General features: G+C 36.3%; 1 protein-coding gene across 1 annotated transcript; it reads left to right on the top strand.

Annotated features, from left to right (window-relative positions):
* Positions 1 to 801: 801 nt before the first annotated feature.
* Positions 802 to 26,052, top strand: LOC139696860 (formimidoyltransferase-cyclodeaminase-like). The gene is made up of 10 exons (XM_071595739.1): positions 802 to 1,135; positions 7,851 to 8,034; positions 10,715 to 10,959; positions 13,544 to 13,680; positions 16,165 to 16,327; positions 17,060 to 17,256; positions 21,437 to 21,584; positions 23,019 to 23,180; positions 23,432 to 23,614; positions 25,864 to 26,052. Exons 1-10 carry the CDS (start codon positions 1,082 to 1,084, stop codon positions 26,050 to 26,052), a joined length of 1,662 nt encoding a protein of 553 aa, XP_071451840.1. The 5' UTR covers positions 802 to 1,081.
* Positions 26,053 to 27,509: the final 1,457 nt, after the last annotated feature.

Raw genomic sequence — 27,509 nt, 5'->3', positions numbered from 1 at the left:
TCAGACCATGGTATCCATATTCATGTTAACAGAAATGACAAATAAAACAAACAGGTTTTTTTCTTCTTACAACGCGTGACCCACAGAAACGAAAAAATTTTTCCTGGGCTCGATTTGAAGCCTATGGGTGATTTTTTTTTCACAAATCACGCTGAAAGCGTAGGCTTATATTCGGGATGATAACGTGCATAATTTTTAAATTTACAATTTTTGTGGGCCACTAGGTAGCCTCGGGTGGTCCTCAGTTATTGACCGGAGGGCCCCGGATTCAAATACAGGGTGAGGCATTTGAACGATCCCATATGAAATCCAATGGTAAAATGTTTTATGCGTGGTGATGAAGTTATCTTGATACTACTCTAATGTGGTGACGTCTCCAGTCCCCAAGTAAAAACATTCCTAAACGACGAAAAAGTGATGCAACGTTTCTCAGAAAGTTAGAAGTTTGGCGTTAAGTAACACACGCTTATTTTCAGCCCCATCCATCGACTCCATGAGCGTTATTTCATCAATTCGCAGAGAAATAAAATGGATCCCATAGGGAAGCGACGTAGTTTGACGATAATCGAGAAAATCTTCGGCCTTCCGTTAAAAAGAAACAAAACTTCTTCCACGAAAACTGTTAAGGGTGAGCGCGTTTACCTTACCCTCAAACGCTACTACCACACTCCTGCGGATAGAACGAGAACTACCTTGAAAGGCGAACTGCCGTGCCGGCAGACAACAAGACTGGAACTACAAGGAAGGGGGCGAGGGAGGGGGAGGAGGCGACGGACTGTTGGCTGGAGGGGAAGGAATGAGTGGAGTAGTGTGCCTTCCTGGAGGAAGGTTATAAAGCAGTCGTCCTCCCATGGCAAAAGCATAGGCTGAATCGAACTCAACGAATTGGTGAGAACTGTTTGATGTTTCACGTCGCTCATCTTTGAACGTAGCGAGTAATATCGTCGTCTATCCAGACGGCAAGAGTCATTCCTTTGACGCGTCGCATTTTAAAGACGCATAGCTTGACCTTCTGCGGGACCGGCGTGAGAGCGACTGGTGCTCGTCTTCGGTGGAGATCCACAAGTGGGAGTGATCCAACATGCCCAAGATAGTGGAGTGCGTTCCGAACTTCTCGGAGGGGCGAGACAAAAGCGTAAGAATGCAATATTATCTGTCAACTCTTGGCCATTTAAAGCTTCGCGGCTGCCCTCTATTGACGTGTCTGATTAGCAAATCAATCCTCGATAGCACTGTTAACATAAGACAAGATAAAATCATCGCCAGTCATGCATTTTTCTCCCTGCTGGCAAGCCCGTACGTGATTTCAGTTTAAGGGTCGTGGCTTCAAGTCCATTTTTGAACGGATTCAATTGTTGACTCGACCTTGGAGAAATATTTTACAGTCAATTGTCGAGTTTTATTTGAGAGACGAAGTTGTACTAAAAATAATAAGATTTAATATAATTCATAATATAGCCACGGACTCAAGTCTGAGCTCTTGAGTTTTTTTAAAGCCGCTTTTATTTTTATGAACAAATATTTTCGGTATTTACAAATGCATTGTTATTTTTTACCACCCATCAATGCTGTTACATTAGAAGGTGACGCTGTTCTAGTGAGGTGACATCTGGAATGATGGGTCACGGTAGTCCAGGGGTAGAGAGCGTTGGACTATTGACCGGGTTCGATTCCCGAGCATGCTTCTCTGGGCACCCTCGGCTCCACCCCAGCTATGTGGTTTTTCGGGTACCAGATCTTCCTGGGAAACCATGAACGGCACAGGGAAAGGAACTGGCCCCCCTACCCTAATGTGTGAATTTCACACACCATCGGGCTTAGCAATTGGTGAACTCTATCATCACCTACCAAACCGACCTCCTGGTTGATTACTGTGTTTATGGTTTATTTTATAAACTAACAACAACTTAGAGATCATTTCATTTGCGACGGAAAAGTCACTCATGTACAATATTAAATAATGAATCTTATTAATCTACAACCTACGATGCAATTTTAATTTTTTGTGATTTTTCAGCTGCTCCTTTTTTTAAGGAGGAGTAGTTTATGTTTCGAGGATGCTTTTCTCCAAGTACAACATTAGCGTAATAATTTATGCTGGCTAAATTTCTTAAAATTTCTTCACTATGTTTTATTCATTCCGAGTTTTGCATTCCTTTTTTCACTCTATCCGTCATTAAGAATCAAATATTTTTCGTTTTCATCTGCAATGCATTCATTTTCATCAATTCATCCCCTACCCTGATGCGTGAATTCACACGCCGTCGGGCTTAATACTGGATGAACTCTATCATCATCTACCAAACCGCACTTCGGGTTGATTACTGTGTTTATGGTTCATCTGTTGAATGATGACATATATTTTATTTACCTTTAGATTTAAATGAATGTTATTTTAATGAGTGCAAAGTTGCCGCAAAACCACCAGGCCACTCGTTAAAGAAATGGAGCATGTCTGTGAGATAAACTGGCCAAACAAATTGCAAATATGGTGTTCCTGAAATATATGTTAAATTCATCCCACCAGTAATTTGTTAGTCGCGGGCCCTCTTTGTCTATGTCGTCCGAGAGCTGAAGGTCAGGGTCAGGGCCTTCCTCTTCAGGAGCGGCCCTTACATTTTAAGTCCCACGAGACAGGAGATAGGCGCCGAGTTTCTCTTTCTAAGAGTCGGTGATACCGGAAAATTATCCTTCGCAATCTCGGAGGCATTCGATAAAAAGCCAAGGGAACAGACACATTGCGATCGGCGAAATGGGTTTAGAGAAGTAGTACGCCACGGTAAGATTCACCCATGTAACTCCACCTAAAAATTCACCGTCAAAAATAGTGAGAAGCTTGTATGCTTTTACACTCTTACAATTAGATTTTTTTAAGATGAAAATCTAATGCTGGCACATGTGTTGTCTTCGAAAATTCCCTAGTAAAAATTTGCTTCTCATTCAAGCTGTCGTAGACATTGCTATTGATTGATAAGCTTGCAAATGGGAATTAATTATTTGGATCAATCGAACTTGAGGTTGTTACTAATAATGTTCCTGTCCTTATTAATCAATCGAGCGCTGCCATACGTTTTAAAGTTATACGCTTAGAGATAAGGGCACACGATGGGGAGCGACGTATAGACTTATGATATGTAATTTCGGCTCCGAGAAGCGAGATAAAGCTCCGAGACAGGTGTTTGAAGGACGATTCGTCGACGTTAACTACGTGAACAGTATAAAACAGGCCGCGTCGGAATTCATCGCTCGTGTTTTCTGTGGAAATTGACGCGAAAAAGAATAGCTAATGACGGGTGCTCAAGCTTTGGGTCTGGGGTATGCATAGTATAAAATTTTTGACTTTATTTAAAGAATTTGTATTGAATGAATTTAAAAGCCTAATGCAAAGCAATCCTTCCCAGCTTCATATAAGACACGCACTTACTATGTTTTGGAACTTAGAGAAACGGTCTTATTTCATGATTGGCCACTATTGTTTGGGAAAGTTAATGAAATGGTGCATCAGTAATCGGCGATCTCATTCCGTAGCCAAACATTTTTATCTGAGTTGGGATGAAATAATAATAATAAGTCAACATCAAATGACTATTTAAACTACTTCCTCACACCACTTATATAACATACTCCCCTGAAATTCTTTTACATTCCCACCCAACCCCCCTTCTCCCAAATCTCCTCTTACCACATTCACGTGTGTGTTTTTTTAAGGCAATCTACCGGTTAAGGTAGGTTTTGGATGGAGACAACTACCAAATAACTATCTCCTAAAAAAACACAAAACACCATCCTACTCTACAACCAGTCCCTCTTCGTCTGTGTTCTTCCTTCCTCACTTCATCCCGTCCAACATCCCTATCCTGTTCCTTCCCTTTCCTCGTTTGCCTGACATTCTCCCCTAAATTACAGTCTTCAACATCCCGCTGCCGGTCAATACCCCCTTCATCCACTTTCCCTGCCTCCATAGGATTTCTCCCAACAAACCCCTCTCTTCGCCCACTATACCGAGTACTTCCTCAATGGTTTTCTTTTCTGTCCATTTCACCTTCTCCATTCTTCTCCATACTCACATTTCAAAAGCCTCCAATCTGTCTGTTCTCCTGCTTCAGGGACCATGTTTCCGAGCTGTATACAACTCCCTCTTCCTTGTGAAAGCCCCTTTCCCAAGTGCAATTCTTCTCCTTAAGTCCCTACTACTTTGACCATTTTGGTCTAAAACACTTCCGAGATACGTCAATTGTTCCACCTGCTGTAGTTTTTGCCCTCCTAGTAGTAGTAGTTTTGAGGGAAGGCGACCGACAGTTAAGGTCATTTGCGCCATAGGGGATGGACAGGAAAGGATAAAGGGTGGAGAGAAACCCGGCGTCGGCATTAGCCTACTCTTTACGAAAGGCGCCAAGGGGTCCGCAGTTTAACGTCCCATCCGACGGACGGCGTACTCACTCAAAGTGCCCTCCACAAAGCACCTCAAGTAGGGATCGAGATACCTCTGAAAAATATTCAACACCGCCTGGATTTGAACTCGCGCCCTCTGGGTGGGAAGCCAGTACGTTAGCCCCCGCACCATCTCGATCCCCTTTTGCCCTCCTATTTTAATAGCTTAACCTTTGTCTTTCTGAAAAATCACATAACCTTTGTTTTATTTATATTGATTCTCATCCCATATCTATCGCACTGAATTTCCGATTCCATTAGCAATACTTGCAACCCCTTGGCTGACTGACAAATTAGTGCTTGGTCATCAGCAAACCTAACTGATTTTACGGATTCCCCTCCGACTTTCATTTCTACCTCCAGTTCTTTCCATACCTCTTTAATCTTATCCTCCACATATATGTTGAACAGCACCGGTGGTAATGGGCAACCCTGCCTTACACTTCTTCCTAACACTGCCCATCCGGACTCCCCGTTCCCCACTCGCACCTGAGCAGTCTGAGACATGTACAGGATGTGGATTAGCCTCCTTTCCCTCCAATCTATTCCTATTTTCTACAATATCCTCATTATTTTTCCCAATTCTCTCTATCAAACACCTTTTCGAAATCTACGAAACAAGCGAATAAGTCCTAATTGCTGTATTCTATATTCCTCTCGATTAGTGATCGTATTACTGCAATGCCATCGCGTGTGCCTCTCCCCTTCCTATACCCAAACTGATCATCCCCTAAGTAATCATTTGCCTTGCTATCCATCCTTTTGTTGATGATCCTGAGAACCACTTTAGCTGAGGGGGGAATCAAACTAAGTGCTCTGTAGTCCTCCCATGATGTAGCCGTTATCTTTTTCGAAATAGGAACTAGCACTGATCTCACGAAGTCTTTCGGCCAGATACCTTCCTCAATGTGTTCAGGTATATACGAGACACACAGCATCAATCCTTGATTTTTTTTACCTGATAATGTTGACTGTGCGACGGAACCAGTTGCATTTAAATAAAGTTCTATGGAACTTATAAAGTTTTTTTCGCAGTTCATCAACCTTTGAATTTTATATCTGAATATGGCAACAGCTAAAATACCTATAGTAAAAATAAATCACTGATGAGTACGTACTGAAAACTTGAGCACAGTAAAGCATTGTTCAAAATCATAAAATAATTTTTCCCTTAATTACGTATTTTAGTCATTGAAAATGGGAACTACTACTGAAATTGATCATTCCTCTTATCACAATTTAATATTCTTCAATGATAAGCAAGACTCTCCTGCTATTTTGCCGAGTGGTTATTTTCTTTAAGTTTGATTATTAAGGCTGTTGTTACTGATTTTTAGGGTAAATGTTTATTTTATATCAAGGAACTCCTTAGCCACTTAAAATAATTTTCATGGTGGTATACGAGATCATATCTGCTGATTGCAATCTGCATGGCTGAAAGCATTCCCGCAGATAGGAAATAATATGCGAGGTTAGTCCCAAAAGTAGTATGACTTATTTTTCCCGGATAGACGGACTAACGGGCGGTGATTTCTCTGGCTGGGTTCGAGGGAGAAGAGTCTCAGGAAAGGCTGGAGGTCGGTTGCAGTTGGCTCCCAGCCTTTTTGGAGTGCGGGTCGTTCGTTAGCGAAACCTCTATAACGTGACCTCGCTACGCTCCGTCATGAACCGGTTATTGAAATAGCGCTTCGCCATCAAATTTTGCGTGAAACTGGGAAAAATCGGGAAAGAAACTCATGACATGCTCAAGGCAGCCAATGGTGATAGCGCCATGGGTAGATCGGGCGTTTTTGAGTGGCACAAGTTGTTTCGGGACGGTAGAGATGTTGAAGACGCCAAACGTCCTTTTACCTCAAAAAGTGACGAAACTCTTGCAAGAGTGAAGGTTTTGTTGGACAGGGATCGCAGATTAAGTGTTCGAATAGCTTCTGATGACCTTAACATCCCTAAAAGTGATATGCATTGACTTGTGATCGAAAAAAATGGGCATGAGAAAGTAAGGTGCGAAGCTGGTGCCGCGAGTACTCTCGGACGAACAAAAGGAAACTCGTACGAGGATCTGCCAAGAGCTTCTCGACCATGTGAGTGAGGATCCAAACTTTTTAGACAATAGCCCACCAGACTTCTTCCTCTTCCCCCGCCTCAAATCCGTGCTGCAAGGACGTCACCACGGCTATGTGGAAGCGTTACAACAGGCCGTGACGAGGGAGCTTAGCAGCATTACGAGCGCCACTTTCCAGAAGGCGTACGAGGCGCGGAAAACCCACTGGCAGCGGTGTTTGAACGCACAAAGGTGCTACTTCGAAGACTTTTGGGTGAATGCATCAATTCTGGCGACACATTTTCATTATTATACTCAGTTCTACTACTTTTGGGACAGACATTGTACAATACCACAGCCCATTAATCCCAACCCGACTTACTCTAGTGGGGGGCATGGAATGTAGGCGCTATTTTACTATTTATCAAAGAAGGGAAAACATGATAAGGGGAAAGGAATATTAGGTTAATAAGACTTGCAGTGATCAAGTTAAGAAATATAATTTAGAAGTGCAAGCAGAATAAAGGATGAAATGAGCAAAGGTGGCCAAATAAATGTATGATTTCATATTTGCTTAACTATGAATTGGGCACTCAGTTACATAAAACCTCAATGATTCCAATGTTAATCATTTTGTTTAAACTGCTAGGTGGTATGTGCACAAATCTGTAACACAACATCTGTAGTTCAACTCCTGTTCAGGAAAACATTTTTTTAAATAGCCAGTATCCTTCCAGCTTCCTTGCCAACTATGTTTTTCTACTTTATAATGTTCCCACATCTTTTAACCCTCCAAACCACTTCAGCATTTACAGTTAACCTTTGTTGAAGAAGTTCTATAATGAAGAAGTTCTATAGACTACATATAGTGGAAGTTTTAACAGGACTTCCACATTATGTAGTCCTTAACAAGACTTCCACTAAATACATAAATGATAAGAATCAGAGCCAAACAAATGCCTGTATAATTGAAGATGTCAGCAGGAAGGAGAACTGCAGGTGAAGATGATTACAATGTATTTCATGATTGTGTTACAATTTTTGCTAACTTGAAAATCTTGAGATCTCCATTTTGTAGATTAATTATGATATATTTCAAGAATGGAGAAGTAAATAAAATATGTGTAAACATTTTTCAATTCCATTTTTCTTCCATGTTCATCAACTTTAACAGTAGTAAGGAAGGATTCATAACATGATTAGTCCCTATTTAAATTGATTTCTCAAAAATTCTTACTTGCAGTTGTCAAAACTATTATGAGGTTTCACCTACACTGAGCCATGAAGGCTGAAGATAACAATGTCAACTGTTGAATGACATTTTCGTCTCTTTTTTTGTCTGATTTCAAATAGTGAAATTTTAATTTTTCTTTTATAGATTATATCAGCCATAGCCGATGCGATAGAAAGAACTGATGGTTGTAGTCTACTAGATGTTGATCCTGGGCCATCAACAAATCGCACTGTCTACACATTTGTTGGAAGTCCTGAAGCAGTTGTGCAAGGAGCACTCAATGCAGCTTTGGTGGCTTCAAAACTCATCGATATGACCAAACATAAGGGTATGTTACTGGGCTTCTTTGGAATGACTAATGCATATGTAATGTAAATTCCATTACAGGGGTATTGGGATTGTTACACTGGGTAGAGTATTGACTTCCCATCTCAAGGATCCAGGTTCAAATCCTGGGAATGGTGGATTTTTAGAGGTACGCAGAGATCTTTAGATCAGAGATTTTTAGAGATCCCCACTTGAAAGCTGTGTGAGAGCACTTCAAATGCAGTACTTTATCTTGTGCATAGTTCTTGAACCTTCCTGCTTCCTCTAAAATTTTTCCAATTCCAAACTATGCCCTCCATCTTGATGAAAAAATGATCTCATGTCGGTCATCCTCCATGAGAACTACTTCTAAAATACAGTTGATGGGAACCATAAACTTAAGTCTGTCAAACAAGTAAGTCTGTCAAACAAGCAAATTCAAATTGACAACAATTAGAGTCACAGTAGCTCAGAGGTATAGTGTTTGACTACTGACCTGAGGGTCCTGGTTCCATTCCTAGGTAAGCCTCTCTGGGCGCTCTCCAGAGTATTGAGGGCTATCATGCTCACTGTATTGTAGCAATGAGTATTAAGGATCAAGCAGGCCTGCAGTGTCTCTGGCAGTTTTCTTTGGATACTGCCGCACTGAGCCTTATTTCCCCAGATTGTACACCTGCGTGTAACAATAGGTTTTGATGACCCAATTATAAATACCCGAATACTGATTTGTGACCAAACATTGTTCAACAGTGTCTTCATAGTGTATGAAATATCTTTTTAACCTTAACAACTGTGTAGTTAACATGCATCTGGAATATTTGTTTGTCATGTATATGCATTCCAAGGTTCTGCTTCAGTATGTTTCCAAAGACTATCAATTCACTTTTGTTTGTTGGTCACTTAAAATTACAGTTCTTGGTCCAAATGTTGAATGATTTCATTGATCTGGATACTGGACTTGCCACTCTGCTCTTCATCATGTACATTTGTGTGGCCATTTTTGAAGTCTCAAACACCATTGTCTAACCTTTCCTTCACTGATAACTCTTGGTCCATAAACTAGGCACGAATCCCGATGAATTTGGGCCGCTGATGATCCTTTTAAACCAAAATTAAAATCACAGCACTTACTTTGCATCTGTCAGGAGCAAAGATTTTTGTGGACATTGTCGTCCCCATTCACCCATAGGCAAAAAACTACTGAATCAAAATAATAACTTCAGTGATTTATGAAATAATCAATAGATGAAGCTGCATACGTACAACTTTTTTCTGACCTGCCAATGTTTTAATATAAAAAACGGCCCTCCTTTTTTGAAAATGCCTCGTAATGCTGGACCTTTTAGTGTAGTAGAGTGCATCATAGTGAGGCCTCATTTAAAAGACATTTAAATGAAAGCAGGTAATGCTCATACAGAAAGGCCAGCAATTGAATGGTTCCTGATTCTAGGTTTTCAAGAATAAAAATTCATTTTTAAGTTTCTGTGCTGACATGCTACTAACTCTAACCATGCCACGATACCTGTTTGCATTTTTCACTGCTAGCATTTAGGAAATACAAATATCAAAATAACTACCTATGAAAGACCATTCTGGCTTTTAACCGCAAGTCACCTTGGTCCTGCCAAGAATTGATATTTCCTTGAAAATTAACTCTCTGTAAACAGGATGAGGCAAGTCTGAAATGCTTTTCATTAACAGGAAATATTGTACACCTACTTAATAATACAGATGAATAACAGTAGTTACATATTGTAGAAAAACTATCATTCCTATTATGGAGTATTTATCTACAGTGGCATTCTTACTCAAAGAGGTACCTAATGATCATTACTCAATTGTAGTGCAGCAGTAGTTAGTTATTGTAGCACAACACTCAGGGAGATGAATTAACTGCAAGAATACTACTTAAAACTACACAGATGTGATGCACAATTTCTTACCTTCTTGAAGAATGAAAAACACACTGAAAGCCTGTAGTAAAAAAATCAAGGTAACTTAAAAGCTAGATTACTCATTTAAATTAAATTCAATTTACAAAAACACAAGTCATTTTTCCTTACTGTGTACCACCTATTTTCTGATAAAGGAACATTAATTCTCTAAAACTCCAAGTTTCTCTGCTTTATTCAATTTTCCCAGATTTTTCAAGTTTTTTATTCCCAATTTTCAAAGATTGATAGACATCATGCCATACCATAGTGCTATTTACATGCAAAATCCTCAGGTACATAAAAAAATTACCAATAGCATTCTTTGGCTGGTTCCACCGACCATTCCTCATCCCCAATCATTTAATTCATAATAACTCTATATCATTATAATCAACTGTGTTTACTGTTCTTGTTTTCTCTTGTCTTGTAATTTTATTGCCACAACCTTTATAATACGATACAGATTGCAATCACCTTTATAAGTGAATTGCAAACTATGTTCAAATCGGAAAGTAATCCATTAAGCAATGATTGTTGGTCGAAACAATTTTATTGTTTTATACTGTATCGTTCAATCATAAATCTCTAATTTGGTATGGAGAAAGTAGGCTGCATTAACTCTCTTTTCTTTGAGAGGAGACTTGGTCTTAGCCCATTATAAGATCACAACATACAGCTATGTATTTATGGATTATGCTCATAATTCATAGGAATATGACCTAAGAAACTGAAATTTATATCCTGCTCTTTCAATTTTACCTATATAAGGTGAACATCCTCGCCTGGGAGCCATGGATGTATGCCCATTTGTTCCTGTAAGTGGAGTGGAAGAAGAGGAGTGCATTTACTGTGCACATCAGCTGTCAAAAGCTCTTTCCAGTGCCCTAAAAATTCCAGTCTATCTTTATGGGGCAGCAGCTGACAGAAAGCTTAGGCCAGACATTGGCACACCGAGCTACAGGGAAACTGTACCCCAAATAAGATCCGGTGAATATGAGGGACTACAAGAAAAGGTATAGCAACTTTTTTCCAAATCAGTCTATCCATTTTGCTAAGTTTGTTGGTTCTTTCTTGCATTCTTCCCTATGAAATAAAATCAAATGTGCGACAAATGTGGCCACACATTTGCATTCTGGTAAAAATGTTTATTGAAACTAATCATACTTTAGGATAAAGTTGATTGTCCAGGGTTCACCATTGATGGATTAACTTCATGCAAAGAAAATCAAGAACTGCAATGTTCAAAAGTGCACACCATCTTATGCACAGCATATTTTAACATTGCATAGATAACTTCAAGGTTCTTGAAAAGTATACTACAGCATTGAAAATACAATTCAAGTATTGTGTGAGTGTGAATGTGAATGTGTGAAATATTACAAATATTTTCTTAGCTAATAATTTTCTTGAGAAAACTGGAATGATCAAGGCTTATAGTTGAAATATGTATTCATGTACGTAGTGTATTTGTTAAGTAAGAACCGTTTTGAAATTTGGCCACTACAGTGCTGCGGTGGGCCATTGAGCACATGAATGCTGTATATCCACATCTGTTAGGAAATAGCAGATGCTTTTATGGAAACATTTGACCATGTTTACGTTTGCTTGTATTTAAAATGCCTCCGCCTGTTGAGAATCCGACTGACTGTGAAATACGTGCTGCGATTCATTTTCTTAGTGCTAATGGCATAAAAGCAGCTGAAATTCATAATCATATTAGTTAAGTTTGCGGAGAAAACATAATGAGCAATGGAACAGTATGGAAATGGGAAAGAGCTTTTTAGGGATAACCGCACAAATTTTCATGATGACGAATGAATTGGGCAACTTTTAGTCATTACTGAAGATTTAGTGCAAAAATTTGATGAAAAAGTTAAATAGAACAGATGCTTTATGATTTTGTCTTTGTTATAGTGAGTTTCCTCAAGTGTCAAGAAGTGTTCTCCGTGAAGTTGTGACCAAATGTTTAAAGTACCGAAAGTGGTTACTCCATGACAATGCCCACCCACACATGACTTAATCAAACTCAAGATCTCATTGGATTATTGGGAACGACTTTATCAATTTCTGTACTGTCCCAATTGAGTGCCCAGTACCTATCACCCTTTTTTGCATTTGAAGAGGCATCTGGGTGGCCAGTGCCACAGTCACAGTTATGAGGCCAAAATGACCATGTTGCAGTGGTTGTCAAATCAGGTGGCAGACTTCTATGAGGATGGGATTCTAAAGCTGGTTCTACAATTCAATTAAGTGCCTAAATGTTTGTGGAAATTATGCAGAAAAGTAGATTAAGGCACAGGCTTTCATATAAAAATGAAATTGTTAAGAAAAGTATGTTTTATTATTTGAAAACTGTACTTACTTAAAAACAAATGACGTATTATTGGATCGAAAATGAAAAGTATGTTCATGTACACCAGGAACACTCGTGCATTTTCTGAAAGATTTAGGTGAAAATATTTGTCACTATAATATTTGGTTCATCCAATGGTGAAGATGAATCACGCAACATGTTATAAGATGGTGGATGAATTTTGGAAAACAAAGTTACCCATGTGTTACATCACATGGTTCATTTCGTTCACGTTATTACCTCCTTCAATCATAATTCCCCTAGTCACATTCAAGAACCAAAAGAAATGCCATGACAAACTCCCTCCAATGGCATGCTCAGAGGTGAATTCGGTAATGGCCAAAATGTGATCCAGTATCAGGGTTCAAATTTAGTTTATCGTTATAATAAAAATATATAAACTGCTAGTATAAACCGAAATACAGGTATTATTAAGACTCACTATGCAAATTGAACAGTTTTAAAAATTACCTGAAAGATGTCCACCAATATCAATGCATTCATTTTTGTCCCTCCCTCATAATTTAGCTGATAAGTTACTGAAAATGGGTTTTATATAATCAATAAATTCCAAATAAGCCTGTAACAGTATTTGCTACCAATACAATTTTGACAAATGGATGGTATTATTATTACTGTCTTCTTGTATAATTTGTTCATTGCCTTTCCACTGTATTTGTACGCTGGTGACTTGGCTTCTGACCTTATCACCATTTTCATTCAGTCTTCCATGGAATGGTATATGGTCAGAATTTAAAATTGAGGATAATATTTCCATTTCTCTACTGTAGTTTTGAATATTAAAATTTGATTTTGGCGCATCATAAATGTATGCAGGAAAATTAATGATTGAGCAAAAACATCTCAATATAAGTTTTGCAGTTTCTGTCTCAAGATTTTGCCTTATATTTATTGGGCTTTGTGGAGACATCAGCATCCAATTATTTTTAAAGAGTGGCCCTATGTTAGCTAAACTATGGAACAGTCCACCAATATATCCTGGGATAAAATGTATTATTTCATCTTTGATTAGAACATTATTCTGCCAGGGTAAACGGGTTCTCTACCATTATTTTTCTGATATTTTTGTAATATGCTATCATTAATATAATTACAAATCTAATGGATACATTTTGCACTAAATCTGATTCTTTATTCAACACCTTGAGTAAATTATATCAAGATTTTATGGTTTAAACTCGCCTATATACCCTTTTGATTAAATCATCTATTTAAAATCATAGCTCACTGATCCAAAGTGGAAACCAGATTATGGGCCAGCAGAATTTGTTCCAAATTGGGGTGCAACTATGGTTGGTGTGAGAAAATTCCTGATTGCATACAATGTGAACCTCCTATCAACAAAGGAACAAGCCCACAGGTTGGTGTTTAAAATGATGATTATGGAACAAGATCATGCTACCTTACTTAACATTAAGTTGTTTTGTTTGTGAGATGAAGTTTCATTGAAAAATTGAGTTTCCTTCAGAGATTACATAAAATCAGGAAACCAGTATTTTCACCAGTGAATTCATGAGATTCTTCCTTGGTAACTAAAATTATTAAAATACTCAGAATAGTCTGCTAATGAAATTTTAGGCTCCAAATATTTACTTGCCTCTCTTTATAAAATACCTCACATCTGAAACTGCAATAAACCCTTCTTTAATTCTGCATAATTCATTTCTCCTTTCAAACAATCCAACATGCTTATCCTATTCCTACTCCTACCTCGTTTGCCTGACATTCTCCCCTCTATCACAGTCTTCAACATCCCATCTTTAATAAAAATTCTCTGCATTTTTTGGACCTCTCTCTTCCCCAACCCTGCCAAATCCATTTTTTTCCTTTCCATCAATTTCACCTTTTCAATCCTTCTCCAAGTCCACATATCAAAAGTCTCGAGTGTATGCTTATAACCTTGCCAGCATGGACGATAATAAAAATACCTCCCTTATTCGTCTTCCTGATACTGCCGATCCAGACTCTCCATCCACCATTCGCACCTGAGCAGTCTGAGATGTACAGATTGAGAATAGGTTGCCTATACCTCCAATCTACTCATATTTACTGCAATGCATTCATTAACTCCACCCAATTAACTGATTGTGTAAACTATAGTGATGATGACTTCACAAGTCTTCTCTTTCCCAGTGCCTGATATAACTCACGGAACAGCAGGTGGAGTCCCATAGTTGCCCCTTGTTCATCATTGTTTCATGGAATAATTGAGGTAGTTTCCCATCGCTCCCCTCAATAGTGTTTTTCACTTGAGAATATCACTCAAATGGTCACCCTGTGTTGGATGTTAGTGGTGTGAGATGCCTCTGCAGCCACCTCATTGAGGAATGGATTCTGCAAGCACTACCTTTTGTCTGGCTCCTACCCTTCGACCTATCTGGCATGGGTGACCCTGCCAGGAGCAGTTATCATTGCTCACACCTGCGCAGCTTAAGGGGGTCATTAGAATCCTTCCAAATTAGTCCATGGTGAGGGTTTTTATGAATAACCAACAATATTTAAAGTAGTTGTACGAATGTTTTACCTTTGTGCTCTTAATAAAATTGTAAACTCAAGGGGACTTCTTTAGAAATTTTTATTTTCTCTGCAACTAAAATTTTTCCTCCAGCCATTGTTTTCCACATCCATGGTGGATAGGGTAGGGTAGGAGATGATTCCTCCGTAAAGAAAAAGTGATGGGGGATAGGAAATCTGGTATATTTTTTAAAAAGGGAAAGATGGATCAGCATTTTAGCTCCTCACATGCCAGGACACTTCTTCTTCCTTCCTCGGCTAATCTGCTTTGAATAAATTGGTACATTCCTAAAAATACAGGTAACTTTAAGGGACTATTTTTAATGGGTTGGATAATTTTTGGGGGTATTCACCTACAAATGGAATGAATGGGAGTGGATACAGTTTTAAATTTTATAACCTAGGTTGGTGTCGAAGAGGGAGAAAACATTTCAGTGAGTTAAGGAGTATGCATATGGATAGGAAGGCTAATGGTAGTAGTCGGTGATGGTCAGACATTTGCAAAGGTATGGGTTAAGAAAGGATCACTATGTCATATGGGTAAAGGGAGCCTAGGACATCATAATAGAGAAGAGTGGAGATAGGAGGTGTGTTTATGGTTGATTCTACTGAATGATCTTCCTGCAAGGGTGTGGCTGGGGGTCGGTTGCTTCTGCCAAGTGAAAAATGTGGAAAGATGGTGGGGGGATCCTTTGTCGAGACCATGGAGGCATTTAAAATTAGATCAATTGTAACCTGAGGTATGCTTAAAAAAGGAATGATGAGCAATTCTCAATTATTATATGTGAATATTTGTGTGGGTGAATGTAGATTGATAGAGGTATTTATTTGGGCAAAATTGAGACCTAATGGTCCCTTCTTCCATTTAACCCAAGGCCGTATACATATTATATTAGGCATAAAATTTATAATTACATACATATACATGCATAAATACATATACACAGATAAAAGATCATATTGGTTGTTTGAAATTAAGGCAGTAATGTACCTAGGTCAAGGATGCAAGAATACCATACAGTAGGTCGTACTGTAGTAGGGTAATCCGTCACATTTCCTGAGTTAATCTTAATTCCACCCAACTCTGAGTATCTCATTCATTTTCCAAAATTTATTTCTCTCTTTTCATCAGTTTAGTACATATTAATTTTACTCAGATTTCAGTTTGGTTAAAAAAATCTGAAAATGATAAAAACTTTTCAAATGAGCCGATGTAGGTCAAGGAATTTCTGTACATTTAGTAAATAAAATTGTCATTCTAATAAATGCTGGTAATCATTTTAAAAATAATTTTATTTTCATTCACATAATCGATTTGCCATTATTTAAGGATTGCCCTTAATATACGTGAACAAGGTCGTAGCAAAGGAAACCCAGGAAGACTACGCTGCGTTCAAGGAATTGGATGGTGGCTGAATGAGGCAAATATGGCGCAAGTCTCACTTAATCTTATAGACTATGAAGTAACACCAATGCATGTTGCATTTGAAGAGGTGAGTGGATTCATCATTGAAACAATTTACCATTCTGAATTCTACCTTGTTAAAATTCAAATTATTTGCTATGAAACATGTCTGCAATGAGAACTGCTTGTAACAATTTGCCGCTAATATTGTGTGTAACAACTGCTAATAATATTAATTAGTACTTTCATTCCAATTTGAGCTCCAATATCAGTGCCATATTGCACCCTGAATTTATTTTCATAACATGCAAGAATTCATTATGTGGCTGCTCAATGTAAGTCATATAACAATAACTTCTGGGTAGTCAATTGACTACTATGCTACTTGTTTCAACTCTCACAGACTTTCTAGCTATTTCTTTAACCAAAACTGCAAACCTTGCAAGATTATAATGCTTGCCAAAGGAGAAAAATTCTGTATATGCTATTATACGTTCAAACCTTTAGGAAAGTCTTTGATTAGAAATATGTCCATTGAAAATTTATTATAAAAAATTTATGTGATGAATAAATTTGTTAATAAATAATAGATCTGGTGTGTGCGACAGTTTAAGAGAAATTTATTTGTGAAATTAGGGGAAATGCATAACTCAAAAAAATTACACTGGATCTGATTCAAGGTTTAATAATCAAATTTAAATGTATTGAAAATTAGATTTGAGATTTAATTTTGCAGAGAATCAGCAGTTTATCAATATCTGATGTGCATGCATTAAGTGGAAATTAAAGTGTTTACTCAAAGGAAATCTTCCTTGATCAGGTCTGCAAAGATGCCAAGGAACTTAATCTTGGAGTTGTCGGATCTGAAGCCGTGGGACTGGTTCCATTGTCAGCACTTCTCTCTGCGGCAGACTTTTATGCCAAGAAAGAGGGCCTTTTTGTGTTGGAGGAGGAGCAAAGAGTTCGATTGGCAATTGATCGGCTTGGCCTATCATCTCTTCATCCATTTCATCCTAAGTGAGTATCTTTACATTTTTCACCTTCCCAACATACTTCATTTACTATTTTAAGAAGTTTCTAACCTGAAAAGTTTTCAACTGGTGATTTTTTTATTCAATCTAACTTCATATTTATTACATCGTGGTACTATATAAATATATATAACTTCAAAGTAAAAAAGTTATAACTTTTGAGTTCAACATACTTCATTTACTATTTTACGCAGTTTCTAACCTGAAAAGTTTTCAACTGGTGATTTTTTTATTCAATCTAAATTCATATTTATTACATCGTGGTACTATATAAATATATGCTTCAAAGTAAAAAAGTTATAACTTTTGAGTTCAGTTAAGCCTCATAATTTCTGGTCAGGTGGTGCCATTTTTGTTGTAAAAGTGATTTCACATTAACAATTTTTTCATCTGATGACAAAATATGAGCCCCTTAAATGATGCAGAACTTTATAAAAGTTATCTCTTTATTGGCTCTATTTTTTATTTTGGATCACTGTTCTTATATTATTCTTATCAATTTGAAAGTTTACTATTTATGCACAATAGATTTTATTTCCATTTATCATCAGCCACAAATGAATTAATTAGTGTACAATTAGATAAACATGAGAGAAAATCTGAAAACAGATGATCCCAAAGGTTCATCCGCAGGAAAAAAATTTTAAAATGGAAATGATCAAGGCAAATCTCGAATAAAATTTTTTTCTAAATACATACACACACATTTAATTGTGATATTCATCCCTTACTAAAGGTATTATATTTTCCAATCAGGATTGCTCCATTACATTACTGAAATTTAGGTTATTCAAATTTTCCAGTGAAAATTAATACTTTTCCACCAGTTAATAAATAGTAAACATTGTTTTCAATTATGCTTCTGTAAAATTAACCCTATAAGCACAAATTTTTCATGAGCCTTTGAATTATCATCACTGAATAGATAAATCAAGAAACTGGTGGCCCCCTAAGAGTTTTATTAAGAAGATGAATTACTTTCAATTTGCCGCACAATTAACTTGGTGGAATTGCTAAGGCATATCAAACCCTTCATAAATTAAATGACAAAAAGACCCAGCTGCTTTTAATACAGTCTTCAAATTCTTTCCACAGTGGGTGAAGAACGTAAGAACATCATCAGCCCCTTTAGTCTGTGATATCAAATGAAATATATAAATTATTTAATGAGTCAAATCATTTATTTTACCCAAAGATTTGTTGCACGAATATAGGACACGTCAAAATATGATACAGTTGCAAATTAGAGTTGAAGGTATTCATAGAAGAAGAAAAACATTTAATTTAACGCTAAGTTTTTTCTTAAATAGGGAAATTCTGTTGAGATTCCTCACATTGACAGGCAACTTATTATTAAGAATCAGGCCCAAGTGCAAAATATTTCGTTCACACAAATGTATTTATATACATACATACTCGTATATACACTTACACATTGACGGAAGAGGCAGAATGTGAAGTTTTTAAAATAGGGGGTGCCAGGGTGCATTAAGAGATGCATTGCACATTAATCAAACAAACCTTTTTTGTATTTTAAATATAGCCCGGGCTTTTGGTGAGAAACTCCAGAAAATGGCGCTGTACTTCACATGTGAATAGAAATAACCATTATATGACACACAGCTGTTAGGACATCACTGCTAACTAGTATACCTGATCACTCTCATGAGAAAGCAAATGAGGCTTGGTTTATATCATAAATTGTTAATATAAACGTCTCAAGATAATTTTTTACCTATTTCAATACCCAAGAAGCAAGAACTGGTAATTTTTGGCATCAATTTCCCATTGATGTTCATGGTGATGTTTGTTTTTTGCTTTTTTTGTTGGTAAAGTATACTTAGCTTGATTGACCTGCATTGAGGGAGAGGGAATGTTGTTGTGACTTCTTGAACAAACAGACTACATGCCAAAACATTTGTTGTTTGAGGATTTGCCATGCTATGACTTCATGGTGAGTATGTGTCAATTTTGGTGCCTTCTCCAGCCAAAAAATTGTCACCTTGTTTTTATTGTGCCATTTCAAAAACCTTTTTCAGATTATGCTGCTACAAATAAGCAAAATCCATTACTGCAATCATTTCACATAATTTATAAGCAAGCACTTAACTTAATTACTGAAGTATAGACGTAAAATGGTGATTCTGTCTACTTTTGCCTTTCTTGCCTGTTGGCCTCTTATATCATGTCCCCTTATTTCCACAAAATAATAATGAGTATTTATCTTCTCATCAAACATATGAAAATTCTTCCTTATTCAGTTTCATTCTGTATAAGAAAGTATTATTACTAAGATTTTCTACCAAATGTGGCTAAAGCTTGCAATATGAACAAGTCACTAAAACATCTAAGAACACATGTCAACACACAATATGCCTGTCCCATCTTTTCTGACCAATTATCCATTACCCACCCACCTAGAATATCTGTGAAATTCCTGTGCCAGATTGGGTTACATGGAGTACACAGAAAAACATCAGCTAATACTCTAACACTGAGGTATAAGTTTTTTGAATAACACTTTTTGCAGCAATTTGTCAATATTTTTGGAATGATTGACCCTATTCCTTTATTTATATTTTCCAGAAATAAGTATTTAAGGGAAATGAATTGTGAAAAAAATGATGATATAGTAGCAACCAGTATAGTTTACCATAGCCAATTTATGTTGTAGTATTGCCAAAAACAAATTAATGGCACTCCCATATAATTTCATTGGAATATTTGACTTATTTTCCATTATGATTACACCATAGAATGAATAGTTGTGAAATAACAGACAGAAAACTTCATTTGTGAAGACTTTTCTTCTTTTCTCTTCTTCCCAGTAAAGAGCTTCGTTTGTTTACCGTTTACCACTTGTGTCACTTTTTGGAACAAATTTTTTCTTCGGCATTCATCAAACTCCAAGAATCTTAAAAACGGTATCAATTAATCATATAACATTGATGAATTTGTTTTACCACATTTAATAACTGCTTAAGAAGAATTAATAATCATTCAATCAATAAAATATCGTACTGATAGCATATTTTCATTTTGGCCAATAAAAATCCTTATTTTTCAAGGCATTCAGCTAAATGTTTTGGCGGTAAAACTTTTTTTATTGATTTTTGTTCATTTGAACAACAGAAATTCCTTTTTTATGCAATAAAAGTAAATATTTTTACAGTTTATTCAACTGCTATTTGATTTTTTTAGGTTTGTTTAATACAACATCTTTTTCTAGGAATATTTTTGTTCTTTCATCTTCCTTACTATTTACACCTCTGGAACTTATGGATCTTACCTCTACATCTCCAATTCTTTTCCTTGATTACCAGAGCAAATTGAATATTTGACAACATTTTTGAAGATGTTTACTGACTGATGTTTTGAGCAGAGCCTTCGATAAAATATCATCATTTCTGGTATTTTTTTTAGAGATTCCTCACTGTTGTCTCCTGCATAAACTTCAAAGTTTCCAGTGTAGAAGTTCATACCACCCACCAGAGAAAATATCTTAATTCAATAATTTTGGGTTTCCTGTGAATATATAATTTCAATCCACCCATGGCCCAGAATGTTGATAATATCTCATTGATAGAAATGTTCTAGTATTCCAAAGGATAATAACATTAATGGTGATTCTGATCAAATATCTTATCTCTCTCACAGGTCTCTGCAAAAATTAGTGATAAAAATGAAGCACTTTGGACTGAAGATGGTCTTCACTGTAATAAAAGTGTGCATTTATGATAAGAAAGAGGAAATTTTCTGCCATTAATAATTGCTGTTGAATCAATACTTATTTTAGTCGGTTATCTAAATGATCAGTGTAACACATATATTCCTTGCAATAGCTGTGGAAAACTATCTGCATTAAGAGTTCAAGCTTTCTTTGTGTATAGGTGTTTGTTGAAAATCTAAATAAATCTCCTAACTTGAAATGTTTTCACATTTTTGAAATTAAATGAGGCCCTCAGCATTTGGTATTTTAATTATTGAGTACATACACTGCTGGGGATATATTATTTTAAATGTGATAAAGCTGCAGTCTAGCTAAAGTTGTGTCCATTTAATCTCTCACTATTCTCATTGTAATGTGACTAGGTTGCTAAGAGCTTTGAGTGATTTTCAACTGGCATCTGCAATTATTTTATTTTTTCCCATTTGTTACTCTTTAGGGAGAGAGTAATAGAGTATCGTTTACCAGGAGGTGGGAAGGGAGAGAGACCCTTACTTAATTTAACTGCAGAGGATTTTGTAAAATCTGTAGCAGCAAGATCTCCAGCTCCAGGAGGAGGATCAGTCTCAGCTTTAGTTGGTGCCCTGGTAAGTTTACTCTCTTGTGTGGCAGTGCTGTCATGAAGGATAAAGACAGAATAAAAATAAAATACAAGAAATTTACATGGTTATTCAATGAACTGTGTATTTTGCAATTTTTAAAGGAAAAAAAGAGGAATGCATAATAATGCAGAATCAAATAAATTGATTTGAATATCCATTAACATTAATTTGAGTTAACCGTTAGCCTCTTTCAGCTTAATAAAAATTTTAATTTACAAATTACCAAAGATTTTATTACCTCTGCAAATAACATGTACAGCAAGCATGTTTCTTTTATTTTTGTTACAGTAAGTGGGACATTGTGACCCCTGATATTTTTTGTGCTGTCCCAAACTTCTGAAATGAAATTCTATAGCTTCTTGCAAAATATAATTAACTAGCTGACATGCCTGGATTAAGTGTAATCAATCTATTGTTATTTTTCCCTCGTGACACGTTAAATAGGTATTTATAAAATTCATTGAAATAATACAAAACCAAACACAATGGCCAAATGAGGAGTGTTGTTGTGGAAAAGCTTTTATACTAGTTCTGCCTGCTGTGGGTTTTACATGGTGCAAATTTTTCATAGTAAGACATGCAACCTATGATCTTAAATTATGTCTCTTGCAGTCCCTTAGAGTTTAGATATTTCATGTGTCCTGTATCATGTGTCATTGGGATAAAATTTTGGGGATAGGAGAGGGTTTTCCAAGTACTTTGTGGTCAGGTTTCCCAAGGGACCTAAAGGAAACTGTAAAATATTGTTCCGAAATAATGGAACAGTTGGTAACTATAAGTGACCAAAAAATGGGCTACCTGAATAATATTTTATCAGACCAAAGTTCCTATTGATTGGTGGAAATCATTAAATACCTTAGTAATAAACCCATTAGTTGGTTTGATGGATGAAATTTAGAGCATACTGGCAGTGCGTGAAATATATATGTACATCATGCTAAGGGGACCACCACTTCCTGTCCCTGTGTCACATTTGGTTTCCTAGGAAGATATGAAACCAGAAAAATTGCATAGCTTAGGTGAAAGTGGGTTATACAAAGTCACCAGGAATTGAACCTCAGCAGCCAAGCATTCTACTCACTAGTTCACCACACCCTTGTAATCAATGAGATGGTTATTTTCATTACTTAGCAGTGTGTTTCTGGCAATTATCTGTTCAAAACCCTTTTGCACTCCTCTACTAAACAATTATGATGTGAAACAGCAAGGCAATGTTTATAACAGAATGATACATTTCTATAAACTTTCAGTTCTTTCCCACCAAGGAGATTTAACTTGCCACGCCAATGTTTCTACAATAATTTCACTGTATATTTTCCCACAGCTTGGGTTTGTCAACTGTTTAACATTATGTTTAGTATGTAGCAGCTGCCTTGAATGCCCTTGTGGATTATCATAATTGCGTTTTATCTTTTACAGGGAGCTGCCTTGGCAACAATGGTAGGGCAAATGACCTTTGGCAAGAAGCAATGGGAATCAGTTGACTCCATCATGAGGCGGCTTATTCCTACCTTTCATAAGGCGATGAATGAAATTCTACCCATGGTTGACGCTGACACCACTGCATTCAATGATTACATGGTTATTCCTTTATTACATTTCATCGTTATTCCATAAGTTATTTCCAGTGCTACTTTAAAAATATAACAAGTTTGCATAATAACTAGGTAATTAATTGTTAAACTTTCAACTGAATAATTCCAAGAAACTGCAGGAGATGCCGCAACAGTAACTCTAAATCATTCGCTAATATGCATTTCAATGCATTGATTTCCGGTCAAGGCGAATGATTTTTACTGCCTGAAATTGATGCATTTCAACTAAATTTTCAGGAAGCTATGAAACTACCAAAAAGTACTCCTGATGAAATAATGTTGAGGAACTCAGCAATGCAATTTGCACTGCAGCAGGCCATTTCAGTGCCACTAGGCCTTGCGGAAACTATTAATATGGTTTGGGAACCAATGATGGAGTTGGCTCAAATTTCAAATCCGCAAACGGCTTCAGACTTGCAGGTAATGCTTAGGTATACTTGTCCACATTAATTTCTAATGGATTTGGTTTGCGAATTGTTCATAAGTAGTACATTTCATGAACCATGAAAATGAGGATGTCGCCTTAAAACCTGTTAAATTTGGGAGATTTAATACTTTAATTTATAGCATAATTTAGTTGTACACATTTCAGGAGATATTCTCTATTGAAAAAAATTATGATGAAAGAATATATTTCAGTAGTTGGTTATTACTTAGGTAATGATTTCTACTCCAACTGAAGTTTTTGTTATGCTTTACTCAGTCCAGTCAATCTTCTTGTTCAATTTTGAACAATAAAATTAAATTGAAGCTCTGATAGAGAAGGAAATGTAATACAATGAAATAGAAGCCACTTAAAATAATTTTATCATGGAATATATCTCCTAACAAAAATTTTTTGGATACTGTTTAATCTGAATTAACCTTAATTTGAGATATTAATTATGACTTGAAAAACCCTTATCCATTTTGTTACATTTACAGCTAAAGTTAAGATTCACTTTTTGCAGCCTTCAGAAGTGTTGTCTCTGATAATAAAAATGCTTGGGAATCTCTTAAGAAAGTTTTATATTCATACTCACTCGAGTTTAGCCATAACATGATGTGTACAGGTCATTTCACTTTTACAAAAATGTTATACTACATTAAAAAATATTCAAAATTTTGCACAAAATATAAATAGCATTAGTGCTATAAAGCTTTCTTCCTCAATTGCAGAAATAAATGAGTTATTTTTACGATAGTAGATTATGATAAATTAAAGAATCAGTGCATATACAATAGTGCAACTACTGTAGTTGATGCACTTAGGCAAGCATTAAAGAAAAGCATTAAAATTTATTATTTTTAACTCTCGCACATCAATGAAGATAATCTGAATAGCTTAATGAAAGCTAAATGAATACTTAAATAATGATGCTAACATTATTAACAATAATATATTATTGACTTCACATTTAGATCAACTGCGTGATATAACCTCATGGAATTCTTTCTCCATCAGAACTAACTCATTGCTCTACTCAAGCTCAGATTTTGAAAAAAAAATCAATTCAGACATGCGCATTAACAGCTGGGTGCCTGGTGAGCAGAAAAGGAAGATTTTAACTTGCAATAATGTATTAGCTGTCTCGCCAAAGTTTTATATAAGAGCATATTTTTGCTCAAAGACCTCTGAAACCTTAACTTTTTTAATAAGTATGGATTTTGATACGAAATTCTCCAAGAAGAATAGAGTGTAAAAATGAAAAATGTTTGCAAGTTACAACATACTCGCAGTTAAACAACCATCAGTTATCTCTATTAAAAGGAACCTGAGAGCATTGCTCAAAAAAGAATCATTATTTTGATTAGATACCCATTATTTTGGATTTAATGCATCTACTCAACTAAATTTATAACTTTCAATTAAACAGCCCATGGATTAGCAGATTCATGTATTCGGGAGATGGTAACCATGTGCTCGAAATTGGAAGGGTACATGTTTACCTAAGCCAATGTCTGGTAGAGGAGGCAACCCCAAGTTGAAGGTTTGGGATAAAAAAGGATAGTTAAATACTAAAAATAGTGAAGAAGGGTAAGGGCTGACAACCTCATGGATGCATATACCTCCATTTTCCTTATTCCATGAGCTATGTCAGGAAGTATGTATTCTATTATTTTACAACATATAAGGGTTTGGTCATGCCTATTGATAGTTTTATTCACTTCATAATAAGCTGGCAAAGTCAGCTTTATAGATGGTCCACTTTCAAAATTTTTAGGATCTTTTTTAAGGATGGAATTTTTTACTGAAACTAATGAGAAACTTTGGACACTTGTGGTGTCAATAAAGAAATTCTCCCCGTTTCAGAACCAAAATTCCCACCAATTTCATGAAATTTTTAAGATGTTCAGTTCTAGACCATTATCACTTAAAGAATAATAGCTGTGCTTCATTACTGGGGGGAAGTTTATATATGTATGGTACAAATGAATATTTCACCACTGAAAACTCTTTATGAGTTTATTGCCATCTAGCAGTGTTCCAATCTATTATTTTCATTTTAAGAGCACAGTGATCAAAAAGGAACTTCCATTGTATGGTACCCATTGCCAATTTAATAATACTTTTACCAATCAATCTTATAATTGACAATGTGACTAATGCATTAGATACTTAGCATTTTTACTTTGAATCACTATTGTAATGCATATTTATAAAATCAAATGAATGTTGTTCACAACAGGTGGCTGCTCGTTGTCTGGAGACAGGTGTATGGGGAGCATTTTATAATGTGAAGATAAATCTTGGGCAATTGACTGATGCTGAAATAAAAGAAAAGTTGTCTCTCCGAGCACAGAGTGCTGTTGTAATTGCCAAAGCTAGTTGTAAATCTGTGCTTGATACACTGGATTCAAGAGAAAATAAAGTATAAAATATTTAATAACATCATTTCTATACTTTTCTATATTTTCACTTAAGATAGTTTTGATCTGCAATTACTTTGCTGAAGTAGGATTAACATTTGTATGCCCAGGAAATGGGACTAATGCCTCTTTGAGTCTTATTCATCAATAGGTAGGTAGGACATAATTGATACCATAGAGACAAAACTGTGAATGAATGTTTCACGTTCCTACCTGATGTACCTATTTGTTAGCTAACTCCAAGGTCATTGGTGTAAATCCCACCATGGTACCCAATATTGTGATGCAATGATTTCTGTAATTATGAAGTAACAGAATTGAAATACTGCCCCAGAGTCAACTGTAGGTATTTATCCTAATCAATTTTATTTCACCATTCTCAAGACAAAATATTCTTTAGTCTTGACACAAACATAATTAAGTAACTCTTTATTTATTTCCTTTGTAACTACTCATACATGGTGCAAATATACTTACTATATTTATAACTTATTATTGGATAGTGTTGGGGACGGAGTCTCGTTGGGGACGGACGGACTCTCACACCTCTGGTGATCTATAGTTCGAAAGACATGACATATTTAAGGAAAATCTAAGCGCACTAGGAAGGTTATTCATCGAATACACTATATTGCGTATATGTTTGCTCATTTCAATATATACATTCATTCATCTTTCATAAATTAAGCAGGGAAATTGAAGTTAAATTTTAGGGGTCTATTAAACAACACTCACCATCACAAGAGTGTTAATAACATGATTATAATGATAATCGTCCGGTAATCTTCTAAAACGTTGCCAAGAACCTTCGAAAAACGTAGTGTAGAATGCAGCTCATAATATTGAGCAGCCCAGTTTCCGAAATAAATTAATAGTTGGTCGCAAGGGTCATTCCGTTTGCGGAGTCATTTTGTGTTAGATATTCAGTCCAATACCCTGGTACAATAACGGCGGTTCTTCTGCAGATGCGCCAGATGATTTTTCAATTTTTAAGAGTATGACTAGTAAAACTCCTCACCAGGAACAACAGGAAATAATACTCAAACATCATAGCTAGGAATCCATATCCCCACTAAAGTTTAACACAGAGTTCTACAAACTTTGAAAGACGTTACCGTAAAATTTCAATATAATTTTTTCTTAAGCAGCTAGAAAACAAAAGTAGGCGGAAGAACGTGACGGGCTAAGGTGGCGACAGCTTCAGAGGATTACTCGGGTTCATGGGATCAATTACTCGCACATGACAATTGCTTGAGCTTGCCAGTACGGTGTATACCCATTAATGCTAATTCAGGAGTTGACAATTGAAATACGCCGTGGTTAAAGTGGCGGGAGCTTGAAAGAACAATATATATATAGTCAGATATGACTAAATACTTTGCCAAACTCCAATATGTCAAAAATTTCTGTATTATATTATTTCGTAAGGTATTTGTTTTTCGCGTTCTTAAAAGAGCGGTTTAGT

The sequence above is a fragment of the Hetaerina americana genome, unplaced genomic scaffold (assembly GCF_022747635.1).
Source record: "Hetaerina americana unplaced genomic scaffold, ioHetAmer1.1.p SCAF_7, whole genome shotgun sequence".
Classification (NCBI taxonomy): domain Eukaryota; kingdom Metazoa; phylum Arthropoda; class Insecta; order Odonata; family Calopterygidae; genus Hetaerina; species Hetaerina americana.
This window is presented reverse-complemented; position numbering and strand designations above follow the sequence as displayed.

Coding starts and splice junctions, on each gene's coding strand:
- LOC139696860 (XM_071595739.1), top strand. CDS start 1,082: ATGCCCAAGATAGTGGAGTGCGTTCCGAACTTCTCGGAGGGGCGAGAC. Junction 21,585..23,018: donor CAGCTTTAGTTGGTGCCCTG/GTAAGTTTACTC, acceptor TATCTTTTACAG/GGAGCTGCCTTGGCAACAAT. Junction 23,181..23,431: donor CTGCATTCAATGATTACATG/GTTATTCCTTTA, acceptor CTAAATTTTCAG/GAAGCTATGAAACTACCAAA.